This window comes from Tenrec ecaudatus, chromosome 8 (assembly GCF_050624435.1).
Source record: "Tenrec ecaudatus isolate mTenEca1 chromosome 8, mTenEca1.hap1, whole genome shotgun sequence".
Lineage (NCBI taxonomy): Eukaryota > Metazoa > Chordata > Mammalia > Afrosoricida > Tenrecidae > Tenrec > Tenrec ecaudatus.
The window spans coordinates 53161562-53177489 of NC_134537.1; the positions used below are offsets into that span (position 1 = coordinate 53161562).

The 15928-nt window shown below is 41.0% G+C and overlaps 2 protein-coding genes across 5 annotated transcripts in view; one reads left to right on the plus strand and one right to left on the minus strand.

Moving 5' to 3' along the window:
- EIPR1 (EARP complex and GARP complex interacting protein 1) overlaps positions 1–12685 on the minus strand; it is a 241402-nt gene extending 228717 nt beyond the window's left edge. For both annotated transcript variants that reach the window (XM_075555673.1, XM_075555672.1), the window contains exon 1: positions 12439–12685. In XM_075555673.1, coding sequence (XP_075411788.1) covers positions 12439–12579 — 141 coding nt within the window. In that variant the 5' untranslated portion in view covers positions 12580–12685. The remainder of the gene's footprint in view (positions 1–12438) is intronic.
- A 1947-nt stretch (positions 12686–14632) lies between these two features.
- The window catches only part of TRAPPC12 (trafficking protein particle complex subunit 12), a 169955-nt gene continuing 168659 nt past the window's right edge, over positions 14633–15928 (plus strand). The window contains exon 1 of one of the 3 annotated variants that reach the window (XM_075556376.1): positions 14633–14751. The gene's annotated coding sequence lies outside the window, so the exon portion shown is untranslated. Of the gene's footprint in view, positions 14791–15928 lie in introns of all 3 variants that reach the window. The other 2 variants (XM_075556377.1, XM_075556379.1) reach the window with 2 other exon arrangements.

The following is a 15928-nucleotide window of genomic DNA, read 5'->3' on the forward strand; positions in this document are numbered from 1 at the left end:
TCGCAAGACTCATGTGGGGCCTCTAGCCTACCAAACTCTTAAGGTCACAAATGCATGATGTTAAGTCACTAAATTGTTGGTAATTTGTTGAGGCAGCAGTAAAAACTGATGTATTGCCTCCTGCAATGTCACTAAATCTAGCCACTCTGTCACATTTTTTCTTCTGCACTGTGGAACTAGAGTTAAGTTTGGCCTTCTAGTTCCTTAACTTATCAAGTCTAATTCCTGTATTTCTTTTTCCCAGTTAACAGTGGCCCTGGCCACAAAGTCCACCTAGTTCTGATTTAGTTTCCCAACTGGAGGAAAACAACAAGCCCTCCTGGTTCTTTGTTGCAAAAAACAAAAAGTTTGGTGTAGCAATTTTACCCATTATTCTTAGAAAACACCGATATGTTTTACATGTGCGCCCAATCTTGCTCCAAAGAATAAGTGGCATGTACAAGATCAAATTCTAAAATGCATTTTAATAAAATGCTAGAAACACGTGTCTAGAACAGTATTCACATTATTAGACATTTGGAGAATTTAAATATATATATATATATTTGAATCAAACTATATAAAGTGTTTTTAATGTTCCTAGTGCCAGTATTTCTAAACTCCCTTTTTTTGCAAAATTTGGCTTGTCAACTTTTGGAGTCTTAAATCTCTTTGCAAAACTGATGAATTCTTTGTGAATCTATAGACCTTCTGCCAAAAATGTTCATACATATACATGAAATTTTATGTACACTATCAGTAAGTTCACTAAACCTCTAAACCCCATCGAATTTAAACACCCTTAAGCTTAGAGGAAAACTTCTTTGATGAAAAAGAATCTAAACCATCCCTCAAGGAGAAAACCCCACTGCTCAGAAAGCTGAACCCCAAACCAATACAAAGGGCAAGTTGTACCTAAACATAAGAATACCGAGCCTTTCAATACGCTGTCTGCAGATGATAATCTACTGAAAGCCCCCAAGACAAGACCCAAGAAAGAACTTTTGGAGAACTTTTCTGTTTCAAGTCAAGAATTGCTTTACTATGTAACCCTTACTGTCGTAGATTCTACGAAGGATGTGAAAGAAGTATAAGACATACTCTTTGCCCCAGGAAACTTAGACTTTCATTGGAGAGAGGAGACAAAAATCAAAACAATTTAAATTAAATAAAGACAAGACAGTGCAGGCAGTTCCCAGGTTGAGTGTCCAATATCGACCTTACATACAACCAACAAGTTGGTGATGAACCAACTTCCGTAGAGCCTATTATATTACAAATTCAAGGCACATACAATAGTTTGTAATAACAAATCGGTGCTACCTTACAGTGACATCAAAACATTTATTATGATTATTGTTTTCATGTTGTTACTGTATTGGGAGGGGGCGGCCTTAAAATAGCTCACAGACAAATTTTTTGTTTCCCTTTTCTTCTTTATTTATTTTCCATGTTATTGGGAGCTCTTACAGATAATATAACAATCCAAAGTTCTACTTGATTAAGCATGATTGTACAATTGCTGCCACCATAATTTTCAAAGCATTTTCTTTCTTCTTCCACTCCTTGATATCAGCTCCCCTTTACTTCCCCACCTCCCCCACCCTACCTCCCGGAACCCTTGTTATTTTATTAAATACTATTATTGTTGTTGTTATTCCTGTTTGGGGCCATATCTTATACCATCCAACGTATCCATTTACATACCATTCTGCTATTCATTCCCCTTGAGTGGGGTTATATAGTTATTGTTGCTATTCGTTCCCCTGACCGCATTGACCCCCACTCTTCCTGTACCTTCAGGGAATCCTTACTCCCATTACTACTTCAAAAGGGTTTATCTTTCATGGATTTCATGCATTGAATGCTCCTAATTATACAAGTGAGCATACACAGGTCTAACAATAATAATGAGGTCAAACTACAACCATAATAGCAAGGGGATGAGATTTTAAAGAAATGGAGGATAGTTATATGTTTCAACATTGCTATCCTACACCCTGAATATATCATCCCTTCTGTGTGGCCCTTCTGTGAGGAACTGTCCAATTATCTTGCAGGTAGCTTGGGGGTCTCCACTTTGCCGATTGCTCCTTCACATCAATTTGGTTGCTTGTTTCTGAACTCCTGTCGACACTTCATAATCACACAAGCTGGTGTGCTTCTTCCATGTAAGCTTTGTTGCTTCGCTGCCAGTTGTTTTAACTTCAAGCCTTTAAGACCCCAGATGTTCTATCTTTTAATAGCTGGGCACCGTAAGTATTCTTCCCATTTGCTTATGTACCAAATTTGTCTCCAGCAATCCAGTTGGGAAGATGAGTATCATACATTGCTCATGGAAAAATTTCATTTTCATTTAATTCCTTTCCATGAACTTTTGGTAGACCCTCATTTTATTTATATTTCAGGTATTTTAGTATTTACAATTGTTTCTTTTATTTTTTATGGATAGAAAGGTACACTATATACTAAGATAAACAATTGACTGATATTAGAAATGAACTGTATCTAACTGTCAGACTTCTGTATAAATATGACTTAGAGAATAAGCAACGCCTCCTATAAACAGGAAAGATGTGTCAGTCATCATAAAAAATAAATGTATGTATATAAATGACTTAAAGAAAGGCTTAGGACTAGAACTTGATAGTAATTAAACGACTGCCTGGATATGACTGAGTCACAAAAGTATGGGACAAAAATCACACAAGCAAACATGCATCACAAAGCAGCCACAAACTCAATTTTACATTTTGAAATAGAGGGAAAGCAAAAATAAGTAAATTGTGTCTGTGACTATTACCTTATGAAAAAGAACTCAGAGATGGAGAAACTAGTTGAGAGGCAATAATGAACCTACATGCAATTTGCTTTGTTCTGCAATTTATAGGGTTCGGAATTGCATACCTGGAAAAGAATAATGGTAAAAAGGAAAGAAAAAAACTGTCTAAACAGATCATCTATTTCAGAGCAAAGCACCCACAGATTTAGAAAGGAATTACAAATTTAGAACTCACACAAGAAGAAGAGACACTTATTTAAAAAGAAAAATAGAAGAGGGGAATTTTTCTTATAATAAAATGTAAAACACATCTTTAAAAACTGAAGTCTCTTACAAGTTTAAGATCTTTCCAGATATTATGAGGAAAATTACAAAAATAATTTAATAGGCAATTTTGGTGACAGATTAATATCTGTGTTTACAATTGTGCTTCTTTGATTGAGTGAATGATAAAATCACCTTTCTAAATCTAATCATAATAATGGTTGGCAGATGTCCTAACTTGTTGTCTTGTTCGGTGCCATCAAACTGGTTCCCACTCAGAGAACCCCAATGCACAACAGAAGGACAGACGCCCTCCAGCATCCCCAGCTGGTGCTCACTACTGCAGCCCCTGTGTCCATGCACTTTGTCAAGGGCCTTCCTCCTTGTTTGCTGCTCCTCTTTACCTTCTCCAGGGAGTGGCCTCTCCTAATAACATGTCTAACTGCCATATTTTAACACGATAAAATTATATAATCAATGTTCTAACTGCCTGTTTGTAAGATCAGATTTTTCTTATGTGGTGGGTCACAAAATATTTCCCAAAATTTTATTTTGGCTACTCCTCATCTTCAATGAAGTAGGTAGATAGGAAGATAGTAAGGTTATCACTCTTCTCCCTTTACTCAGATAAAAACGGAGGATGAGCTAGGTCCAGTGACTTAGCCACTGTCACAGTGCTACAAGGAATCGTCTCCAGGAAAAGAACCCAGGCTCCAGTCACAACTCCAGTTTTCTTTCACAGTCATAAAAGAGGCTAGGTGATGACTAAAATCATTTATGTGAGTGACTGAGTGACGCTGGGGCATAAAACCAGAAAGAAAGATATTGTACTGTCGATTCTATCCGATCTCACCGTGGCCCTACAGGACAGAGCACAACTGTCCCACAGGATTTCCAGAGGTCTCCTCTTCAGGGAAGCAGACTGTCACAGCTTTTTCTCATGGGGCCACTGGTGGCTTGACCTACCAACCTTTCAGTTTGAAACTAAGCATGTAACTTCTGCATCACAAGGGCTCCTTGATGTGAGGACATTTCTTGCTAGGTGCCATGAAGTTGGTTCTGACTCATAGTGACCTTATGCACAACAGAACAACACAATGACTGGTCCTGTGACATCCTCACAACTGTTCCTATGTTTGAGTCTATTGTTAAAGTCAAAGTGGCAACCCATTTCCTCGAGGACCTTCCTCTTTTTCACTCCCCCTCTACTTTACCAAACGTGATGTCCTTTTCCAGGAACTGGTCCCTCCTGAAAATACGTCCCAAGTATGTCAGAGAACGTCTTATCATCCTTAGGATACGACATAGATCACTTAATTGTAATTCCATGTGCTTTCTCCAGTTCTCAAAATAAAAGCTCACGATACTTTTTCTCAGAACCATATTTCTTAAGTACCATAACCATATACTAAATCAAACCAGTAAAAATTAACTAGCTATTTTGAGAGGTGAAGTTAACAGCCTCAAAGAATAATTGGAAACACTATAACAAGTTATATCCTCAGATACGTCAGGGTACACCTATGCTGTTATAAGGTTTTCAATACCAGGGCTTTTGTTTTGTTTTAAGTAGACTGGCAGGCCTTTCTTCCATGGCCCCTATTGTTGAAGGAAAAATTCTAACATTTTGGTAAACAGCCACGCACATTGGCATCAAACATGGATGGATGCCTGAGCAGCTGAGAGCTGTCTTGATTGGAGGCTGTCTGGATTAGAGAACTGTATCCTGAGTTTAATCTGTACCATCCACGTTGATCTTAATAATGAATTATAGCCTGCTACATTCCTCATGAACCACACGATCTTGAGTATGAGCTGTGTGGTATGTGTGATTATTGCAATGGAGCCAACAGAGAAGTGAAGTGTGGTGTGAAAGACGGCGAGTGAAAAGGTGTACTGGTGAAAAGGTTAGGGGTGGAGATGTTTCTGACCTCAGCGGAATCAGCTCTCCGTTTACAGTGGTTTTCTCATCTCCTCCTGATGCGGAGCAACCTTCACCACCACTGCCTCTCGCATGTTCAGAAAATGTATTGCTACTGACTAATTAGAGTGAAAGTATGAGTGAAAAAACTTCTCAAATTTTACTTATACTACAACTGATTGCAGAATATTCTGGAGAAATATTTACAATAAAGACTGAAATACTAAAAAAGGAGCATGCAGTATTTGAATAGTATAAAAACTTTCAATAAACTTAAATTAAATTACTTAAATGTACCACTGTTAAAATGTATGAGTAGGGGAGAAAAACAAATTAATTTATGGGATCACTGTTAGTACAAATTATGTAAAATCATTCTCCCTTAAAGAAAAAAAACTCCTCCGACTCACCTGGGCAATACAAAGATACTGCTTCTTGCATAGCAGACATCTCTATCTGTACACATCTGAAGGGTGGCGTAGTGAGTTACATGTTTGGAGAAAAACCAAACATCAAAATTATGGTGAAGCTCGGGCAGAAGATGGTGAAATCGTTTTACTAAAAGCACCTCACAGATCAATAACTAATTTTAAGAGACAAGATAATGCTGAAGAAGCCCACACAAGCAAACCATCAAAAAAAAAATCTAGCCCTTGCCCTAAATGAAGACCAATGAAAAACAGCAGAAAATATCCAATACCATAGACATCTCAATTGGTTCAGCTTACACAAAACTGGCTGAAAAATTAGAGTTGAATAAATTTTCTGTTCAATGAGTACCAAAACCATTGTTTCTGCAGACAAAAACAGAGCTTTGAGTGGAAATTTTAAACAATTGAGATCACTATCAATATCCTGATGCAGTTTTAGGAAGAACTGTAACAAGGGATGAAATGTGAAACATGACCAATACCAGCCTAAAGGCAAAGCACAAACACAGCAATGGCTTCCAAGAGAGGGAAGTAGTCCAGCCAAAACAATAGGAAAATAGTCAGTTTTGGAGGATGCTCCCAGCATTTTGCTTGCTGACTTCCAAGAGGACCAAAGAAGGATGAAATTTGCTTATTATGAGACTGATTGAGAAAGTTTGCCAAAGCATTAGCAAAAAACACTTGTAAACCTGCACTAAAAAGTCCTTCTCTCATATCAAGGTGAGTGAGGGGGAGTGCAAGTGAGGACTCAAAGCCCATCTGTAGACTATTGGACATCCCTTACAGAAGGGTCATGAGGAAGAGAGGAGCCGATCAGGGTGCAGGGTAGCACCAATAAAACATACAACTTTCCTCTAATTTTTTAATGCTTCCTCCCCCAAACTATCAAGACCCCAATTCTACCTTACAAATTTGCCTAGATTAGAGCATGTACACTGGTACAGATAAGAGTTGGAAACACAGGGAATCCAGAACAGATAACCCCCTCAGGACCAATAATGAGAGTAGTGATACCAGGAGGATAAGGGAAAGGTAGGGAGAGAAAGAGGGAACTGATCACAATGATCTACATATAACCTCCTCCCAGAGGGACAGACAACAGAAAAGTAGGTGAAGGGAGATATTGGTCAAAGTAAGGCATAAAAAAATAATTAATAATTTATAAATTATCAAAGGCTCATGAGGGAGGGAGGGCAGGGGATGGTGGGGTAAAAAATAAGGAGCTGATACCACGGGCTCAAGTAGAAAGGAAATGTTTTGAGAATGCAATGGGACCAATGATTCCGGGGTATACAGGAGAGGGGGATGAGGGGGCAATGAGGTGGTGCTGACCAACCCAGGGACAGGAGAGCAATAAGTGATCCAAAATCAGTAGCAAGGAGGGTGTGAGTGGCCTGGTAGGGATTCAGCAAGGGCCAGGTAGCCTAGGGAAATTACTGAAACCCAAATGAAGGCTGAGCATGATAGTGGGACAAGAGGTAAATAAAAGGAAGTAGAGGAAAGACCTAGGTGACAAAGGGTTTTTATAGAGGTCCAAAGACTAGAATGTACAAATGTAGATCTATTTATATGAGTTTAGGGAAACAGATCAATGTGCATATATTTATAGGTTTAGTACTAAGGCAGCAGATGGACATTGGGCCTCCACTCAAGCACTTACTCGATGCAAGAACACTTTGTTCTATTAAATTGGCATTCCAGGATACACACCTTCCAGACACGATTGCTGAAGAAATGTGTATGCATAAGCAAATGTGGTGAAGCTGATGGTGTCCGGCTATCAAAAGATATAGCATCTGGGGTCTTAAAGGCTTGAAGATAAACAAGAGGCTATCTAGTTGAGAAGCATCAAAGCCCACATGGAAGAAGCACACCAGCTTGACTGACCACGAGGTGTGGAAGGGGCCAGTTATCAGACATGAAAGAACTAAAAATCATATCAATGGGAACCCACCTCCCTGATACGATCAATGAAGACAAACGTGTGCATAAGCAAATATGATGAAGAAAGCTGATGGTGCCCAGCTATCAAAAGATATAGTGTCTGGGGTCTTAAAGGCTCAAAGATAAACAAGTGGCCATCTAGCTCAGAAGCAACAAAGCCCACATGGAAGAAACACACCAGCCTGTGTGACCACAAGCTGTCGAAGGGATCAGGTATCAAGCATCAAGGAACAAAAAAATCATATCATTGAAAATGTGGGTGAGTGTAGAGTGGAGACTCAAAGCCCATTGGTAGCCAACCGGACACCCCTTACTGAAGGGTTGTGGGGAGGAGATGAACCAGTCAGGATGCAGGGTAGCAACGATAAAACATATAACTTTCCACTAGTTCTTAAATGTTTCCTCCCTCTCCCCCACCCCCCACTATCATGATCCCAATTCTACCTTTCAAATCTGGCTAGACCAGAGGATGTACACTGGTACAGATAGCAACTGGAAACACAGGGAATCCAGAACAGATGGTCCCTTCAGACCAGTGGTGAGAGTGACGATGCCTAGAGGGTGGAGAGAATGTGGGGTAAAAGGGGGAAGTGATTTCAAGAATCTACATATAGCCTCCTCCCTGGGGGAGGGACAGTAGAGAAGAAGGCAGGGGGAGACATCGGACAGTGTAATATGTGAAAAATAATAATAATTTATGAATGATGAAGGGTTCATGAGGTAGGGGGAGTGGGGAGGGAGGGGGAAAATGAGCAGCAGATATTAAGGGCTCAAGTAGAAAACAAATGTTCTGAGAATGATGATGGCAACAAATATACATATGTTCTTGACACAATGGATGGATGTATAGATTGTGATAAGAATTGTATGAGCCCCCAATAAAATGATTTAAAAAATTTTAAATGTACAAATGTGCTTGACACTATGGGTGTATATATGGATTGGGACAAGAGCTGTACAAGGCCCCATTAAAATGATTTTTTTAATAAATAAAAGAATTTTTTAAATAGAAAATTCTTCTCAGCTACAACAATGCTCCCACTTATTCTTCTCATCAAAAAAAGGTTATTTTGTGAGGTTTTCAATGGAACCTCATTAGGCATCCACTTTACAATCATGATTTGTCTTTTTTTTTAATCATTTCTGAGTTGGTTCCCTTTTACTTTTTGTTTCCTATTGGTTACAAAAATCTTTTTGTTGTTGCTGTTTCTTTGTCTTTTTAAAATGTATTATTAATTGGGAGTTAATACATATATCATTCCATAGTTCAATCACGTAAAGCAGTATTGTACATCTGCTACCACAATCAATTTCAAAGCATTGTTTTCTTCCTGGGTTCCTTGACATCACCTCCCTTTTATCCCTCCACTACCCTGAACAACCCTCCCTCCAAAACCTTTATTCTTGTTGTCTCTACAGGTTCACCAATCCTGAGTATCATACACCAAAAAACAGGAAAATATATAACACAACTTCAGAGGGTGACCTCCAATGATATAACCCCTCTGCGATATATCCTAATATGACCAAATAAAACAGAAACACAGAAAATGGTAAAAGCCAGATCAGGTCCAGCACGCATCAAGGGAGGATCAACTGACAAGGTTTTAACTGTTCAAGTAGTATTTATCTATTTTTCTTCAGTTAATAATGTATATATTTTTAAATAACTGCAGGGACACAGTTAAACACATAGGACCTTCAGTTATTTAGAAATGAACTTAATGCCTAGTATTGTCATGCCCAAAAGTGTTTTATCATCTTAGATAGAAACAAACCTTGAAGGAACGTGTTACTGGGTCTGGGGATCAAAACTAAAGTAATAGACACCCAGGTCAATTGGCTTAACATCATCTAGAAAGACAACAGTCTGCTCCTATTTTGTGAGTAGCGACTAACGTCTTAAAAGCCCATGAACAGTGAACTGGGGTGAAACTATGGGTCTCTCCCCATTTGAAGGAAAGAAAAATGATAGAAATCAAAGCCATATGAAAACATCTAGTCCAACAGATTAATGAACCCTACTAACATCAACCTCCACAACCCTGAGATCAGAAGAACTAGATAGTACCTGGTTGCCACTACCAACTGCTCAGAGATGAATCCCACTAGAAGGTCCTGAACAGAGTTGGTGGAGGGAGGGGGAAGCCCCACAAAATAATAAAAGAGACTAGTCAGACAGAGACTGGCGGAATCCCTAAGACTAGGGCCCTTAGTCACTCATCAGATCTGAAACGGAACTCACCTCCTGTTAAAATAATCATATAAGATCAAAGGCCAGCATTTAACCAATGATAAAGTGTAGGGTTAGGAAAAGAATGATGGAAACAGGAAAGTCAGGGAGGAAGTGGGATAAGAAATGGTGCATTGTGCGGATTGCAATAATGAGTTGAAAGAAATGTGTATGAATGGTTGAATCTAAAACTGCTATACCCTGTAAACCTTCACCTAATTCACAATCAAGTTTGTTTTTTGTTTTTTTAATTTTGTGTTTTGACCTTGATGGAGCTTATGTTGAAAAAGTCTGTATTTGTTATTTGCATCTTTCAATTCCAGTTTTCCACAAATATTTCAAGTGCCCTCATTGAGGGGTTTGGATTACAACACAAATTTGGGGGTACTGTACCCTAGTGGTGTAGTGGTCATGGATTGGGCTGCTATCCTAAAGGTCTGCTACCCGAAAGGAGAAAGATGAGGCTCTCTACTCCCGTAAAAAGAGTTTCAGAACCCCACAGGGGTAGTTGTACCCTGTCCTACAGGGTCACTATAAACCAGAATCAAGCTAATAGCAGTGAGTTTAGTAATCTAGCAAACATCCTGCTCAATGGTGCGCAGTTCTCTCTCACATGCTGGGTCAGCAAGGCCACTGCAACCGCCTTACACTCATCTCCTGGGCCCAGCCACTCACACTGCTGCTGCTGCTGCTGCTACTGAGCTCTCTGCTTTGGTTGCTGCCATTTCTCACCAACTCATGAATACAAGAACGCTGGGTCCAAGAATGCACTTCACTCTGAGCCCTTTCTTAATGGTCGTAAATTCCCCTCTACCTCTCTGGTCTCCTATAAACCTAGGAAGAAGGTATAATTTACCAATCTCCTCAATAAACCACAACCACTTAATCTGCATAATAATCGACCAGTTCCCAAAAGACATTGTAATCCTACAGTAATTTAAAATACACTATTTGCATAGTAGACTAATCAGTTCCGAGTAAGACCTTGACCTAGCAAATCATCTCACCACAACTACAGACACAAAGCCAGAAAAACCATATATGAAGTCTCCAAAAGTTAATGAAAAATTACATATCATCTTATTCCATTTTCCACGAACTTTTTGAAGCCTTTTCAGATATAAAGAAATCAATTCAACCCATAAAAGCACTAGAGCAGGCACGCTCCTCAAAATCTGCTGCCCAATAAGGAGAAAAACCTCACTGCCACCAAGTCGATTCCGACTTACCAATAACTACCAATAAATTCCAAACTGTTATTATAGAAGTCAAGGAACTCTTCCCACTCTATCAAAACATAATTATCCCTTAAATGTTTCCCTCCAATGTCCTGGCATTTATTACAAACTGCAGTATTCCAACCAAGTCCCTCAGTATACCATACATTAAAGCATCCAAAGTTATATAGGAAATTTTATGGGGAGATCATGAAGGTATTAAGTAGTGTTAGCAGAAGGTACACACTTTACATACATGCCCATAGACAATTTTACCTACTCATATTGGCCCTTTGTGTACATCCACATGTGTCCACTGTTAGCAGAACAAAAAAATAACATAGTGATCACAGGACTTTGAGGCAAGGTTGGTTTGGATGCCTAACTAGATTAGAATCCCTGGTCATTTACTAGCTAAATGGCCTTGGCAGGTAATTCGTCTCTCCCTGTGTCAGTTTCTTCATCTGTGAAATAGGAATAACACCTAATAAACATAATTGCTGAATTACAGTAAATGACATATTGGTACAGTGCACATCATAGTGCCTGACACACAGTGCGTGCATGTTCAACAAGTGACCACACATGTGCATTGTAGAGCTGCTCCCTTCAGTGCGCAGGGCTGTGCCCTTTGGGAAGCTGACCTCGGGGACTTTTCAGAGGCCTCTTGAAGCACCTCAGAATGGGTTCCAACTGCCCACAAGTGGTATCTCTTCAGGTACCCTCAATCTTTGGCCTGGGTTAGAGCCAGCTGTCAAGTCCTGTAGCACAGTTTGTCAAATGACAGCTACTGCCTGATATGAAATTTATTTAAAAGTTATTATAATTGGAATGTTCACTTAATGTTTACTAAGTGCCAGGCACTGTTCTAAATGCCTAAAGTAAATGTATTAACTCATTTAATTTTTGCCACATCCATAGTGGATCTGCTCATATTTCAACTTCCTCATATTATCAGCATGGAAACTGTGACTTGGGTCACAGTATTTAACCCGAGGTCATCACAAAATCTGTGCTTTTAATACTATTGCCTGGCTCACTGTAAATAATGTGAAAGCAAAAAAAAACATGTCTATTTTTAACATATTTGCTGCATATAATTCTGTTCCAGATACGTCAGAAATTTATTATGAATAAAGACATTGGTGGAAAAACAGATGACACTGGAATGAAGTGTCTAGTTTAGCTAATAGTCTTATATCCGTGTTAATTTCTGACTTTTGATAAATGTAACATGGTTATGTAAAATTAACATCAGGGGAAGCTGGGTGAAGAGGACACAAGAATTTTCTGTTTATCTTTGCAACTGTTCTGTACATTTAAAACATATCAAAATTAAACAGTCTTTTTAAAAAATACTTGCCTGCCTTGATGAACTCAAAATCTAGAGCAAAAAAACCCGTCAGAAAGATAAAAAAATAAGCATACGGAGGTGCCTATTAAGTGTTAGGTTAGAAACACCATTTAGAATCCCACAAAAAGGAGAGGGTAACCGAGTGAAGGGGGAAACTTCTTAGGCTGCAAATTGGGAATTAAGAGAAAGCGAGCGCCTGGGCAGAGATGTTTGGAATAAAGGTCTGAAAGTGATTTGAAAACCTGTGGGGCGTGAATGACTGTTACCTGTGGGAGCAGAGCAGTACCTGCTCTCTCCTACGCACAAAACCCACCTGGAACTCAAGTCCATAGATGACCGGCGCATCATCCTCCATGCTGCTGCAAAGCAGGTGGCCTGTAGTCGTGCACACAACCAACCCCCCTTCACTAGAACAGGCACAGCCCCGAAACGCAGACCTTATCTCAGCAACCATTCATTTCCCCCGCTTTCGGCTTCCTCTCCGTCGGTCTTGCAAACGCATCCAAATTTGTGGAGAATTTTGGCCTACACCAGGATCCGTAGAGGCTCACTTCCGGTATTTTCTGGACGTATCAGGTACGCATTTCCCCAGCGGCCAATGGAAGCAGAGCTCAGGTATTGCGCATGCCCACTTCAGCCCCGGTCCCGGCTTTCTTCTCCCAGGGGATGGAGTGAGTTAGGGTCCAGTGCAGGGGCCGCAGAGCTCGCGCTCGGGCTTGACCGGGGAGTGGCGCTGCTTTAGGGACCGGCTGACTGCAGACGGCCTTTGGTGCCGCTGCCTGAATATCGCCCCGCCCCAGGTTCTTAGGCGTTTTAAACCACCATATTCAAATCTTACTTCCGGGAAGCGTCCCCTGCACCATCAACCTAGAAATAATAAGCACTTTAGTGCTGCGATAACTAATTTATTATAATATTGTTACGAAAACGATGGTGACATTTACTAAGCGTTGGAACAAATATATGCTTAATCCTAAAAGTCTTACTTTCGACCTTGTATGGTCTTAGGGTTTGCAGATGAGAAGCTGCAAAATTAATTAAGTCATATAGCAAATAGGTTAGGGAGCAAGGGACCGAATCTCGTCTGTCAGACTCAGCTAGGTTCGGTTTCACAAAAACCCAATGTCCACTCATAGCGGACTCTATAGGACAGAGTAAAGTTGTCCCCGTGGGTTTCCCGGTGCTGTAATCTCTTCAGGAACAGTAAGGCTCCGCTTTCTACTGGAGCCTCTGGTGGTCTCGAACTACTCACCTTGCAGATACTAGCCTAACTCATAATCCAGTACACCATCAGGGGTCCTTAGGCTATAATCAGAATCCTAAAGTCAGGGTATGATCAGTTAATTCCTCAGCACCTTGTACTAAGTGTAACTCAGTATTTTATCAGGTACTGGGCTCTGCTGGAGTCCTCAAACATCTCCAATGACTAAAGTCGTTACCACGAAACTTTGTTAGGGTCCTAGTGGAGAAGTGTCCCTGAGAAGTGTCCCTATTGACAGCACTCCAAAATGGCTTGTCGTTAGTGCCTTTGGCACTACAGGAACAAGAATGCATGAAGTCACAAACTCATAACTAAACCCCATTAACTAGACGGTATCCTACTGAAGTTCCAGGACCACATATCCTTCCTTTAGCCTACTCGTCTCCAGGTGTATGACTGTCTGTCTTTTTCCCTTCTGCCCTTAAATTCCATGATAGAATCGGTTAACTCGGTTTTCTTTGGTTGTATCACACTTTGGTATCCCAGCAACTAGTATTGTTCCTGGTATTACTCTTTATATTGGTATTGTCTTATCTGTTATTACCGAGCACTGCTATCAAGTTTATGTCAATTTACAGCGACCCTGTGGGGCAAGGTAGAATTGCCCTGTGCGTTTCCGAGACTGTAACTCATTAGCGGAGTAGAAATTCCATAGAAAGTGTCCATAAAGAGGAGGAGATCTTACTGATTACAATAGAAATCCGTTCAGGAGGCACAGAAATAAGAATTACATCCTATGGCGTTCTATAAAGTTTCAAAGTAAGGGAGTTTTATTCTGCATTCATCTCACCGGGCTATAACATTATTACTAATATTATTATTACTAATTATTACTAATACGTTCATAGTTATTTGTTTTGCACAAGTATTACATGTGCATGGAAAGGAAGAAAATACAGACAAGTACAAGAAAAACACCTACTGAGGACTATATCTAGTATGCTCTGGCCAGGTCCATGTCTCCCCTTCCACCCGACCCCTCTATCGTTAGTTTGCCCTCAGTGTGCCCTACTTCCTTGAGGCTAATCCTAAAAGGGATGTTTGGCGTGGTTTTTCCTTCCAGCGACTCCGGGACTGAGTGGGCTCGAACCCACGTTGCACGCTCTCATTCACGCAGGCGTGGCCAGCAAGGCGGGCTACGCTCGGCCTGAGCCCGCCCCCGGCAGCACCAGCCCGGAAATGCTCGGCTCTTCCGGCTAACACGGGATTGGACACTCGCTCCCTCACCACGCATGCGCACAAGCAAAGCGTGCCGGGGACGCTTCAGCGGCCAACGCAGGCGCAGAAGCTGCAGAGGGCCCTGGGTTCGCTGCCTCATTTCCTGGCTCCCTTCACCTTCTGCCCGGACCCAGGTTACAACCGCAGGTGACCCCTCAACCCAAATCCCAGGTGGGCGGGTGACAGGTGAGGATGAGGGCCCCGACCTCAGGGAGGGAATCGAGCCGAACCAAATTACTTAATGGAGGTCTTAACCTCGCCCGATCCTCAGCACCATTCTCGTTAATGCCTCTCCTCCCTTCCTAGAAAGGACTATGGGGCCAGGCAGTTGCCTTGTGAGAGGCCATTTGAAAAGGGGATACTTGTCTGACACAGGAGCTGTCCCTCTCCTGAACTGGAGATGGAGCCATGAGGATCACTTCCACCTTTTGGAGCATCTTCGCTGAGGTCCAGGAGAATGCCCTATGCTTCATTCCACTCTTTCACTTCCCTCAGGTTTCCACAGCTCAAAACGGGGCTGCTGATTTCCTCCCAGACTGTCTTCATTCAAATGAGAGTGAAAGTCCAATACTATGAGCGCAGCTTGCAGACTAAGTGATAGACGTGTTAACCAAAAACAAGATGTGTAGCAAAGAGAAGTCGAGGAGGAGGCATCTGGGACTGAGCTCTTTAGGGACTGAGCACGTCAGCTCTAATATCCATGATCAATTTGACCCCAAACCTTAATTGTAGTACACTTCTCTATGGAAAGAGGTTAATTGTAACAACCCACCTTTCCAAACTGCCATCCCTTGTTAGGTTGAAGGGAATTGATGAATGTGAAGGCATTTAAATCATTCTACAAGGGGCTGCAAAAAAGTGGTGGGGAAAATCCCACTATCTTCTAATTCCATTTTTCACCATCTTTGTAAAGCCCTGTTGTGTGCGTGCATGTGTATATGTACTGTGAAGACTGAACACTTCTAAAAGAAAAGACTCAGATTGTTCTGTGCCTTTTAATCTGTTCCTTGAACACAAAAGAAAAATTCCCTTGTGCCCATAGTTTCTGTGTTTTGGGGACTACTGGAAGATAGAATGTTACTGATTCTAATAGTTACTCCTTGCTTTTCATGAAATCCGAAGGCAGTGAGGAGTGGTGGGCAATGAGCCTGCTCTCTTCATGTGATTGCACGGAGGCGGGGTAGAGGGTTGGGGGACAATCCAGCCAGCAAACTCCCCGCCACAGATCTAGGAAGGATGCAAGTAGAATAATATAGTACTAGTTTTTCAGTTCTTACATTGTGTTATTTCTACATGGAAATTCCTTCCATGAGCCTGGATCTCT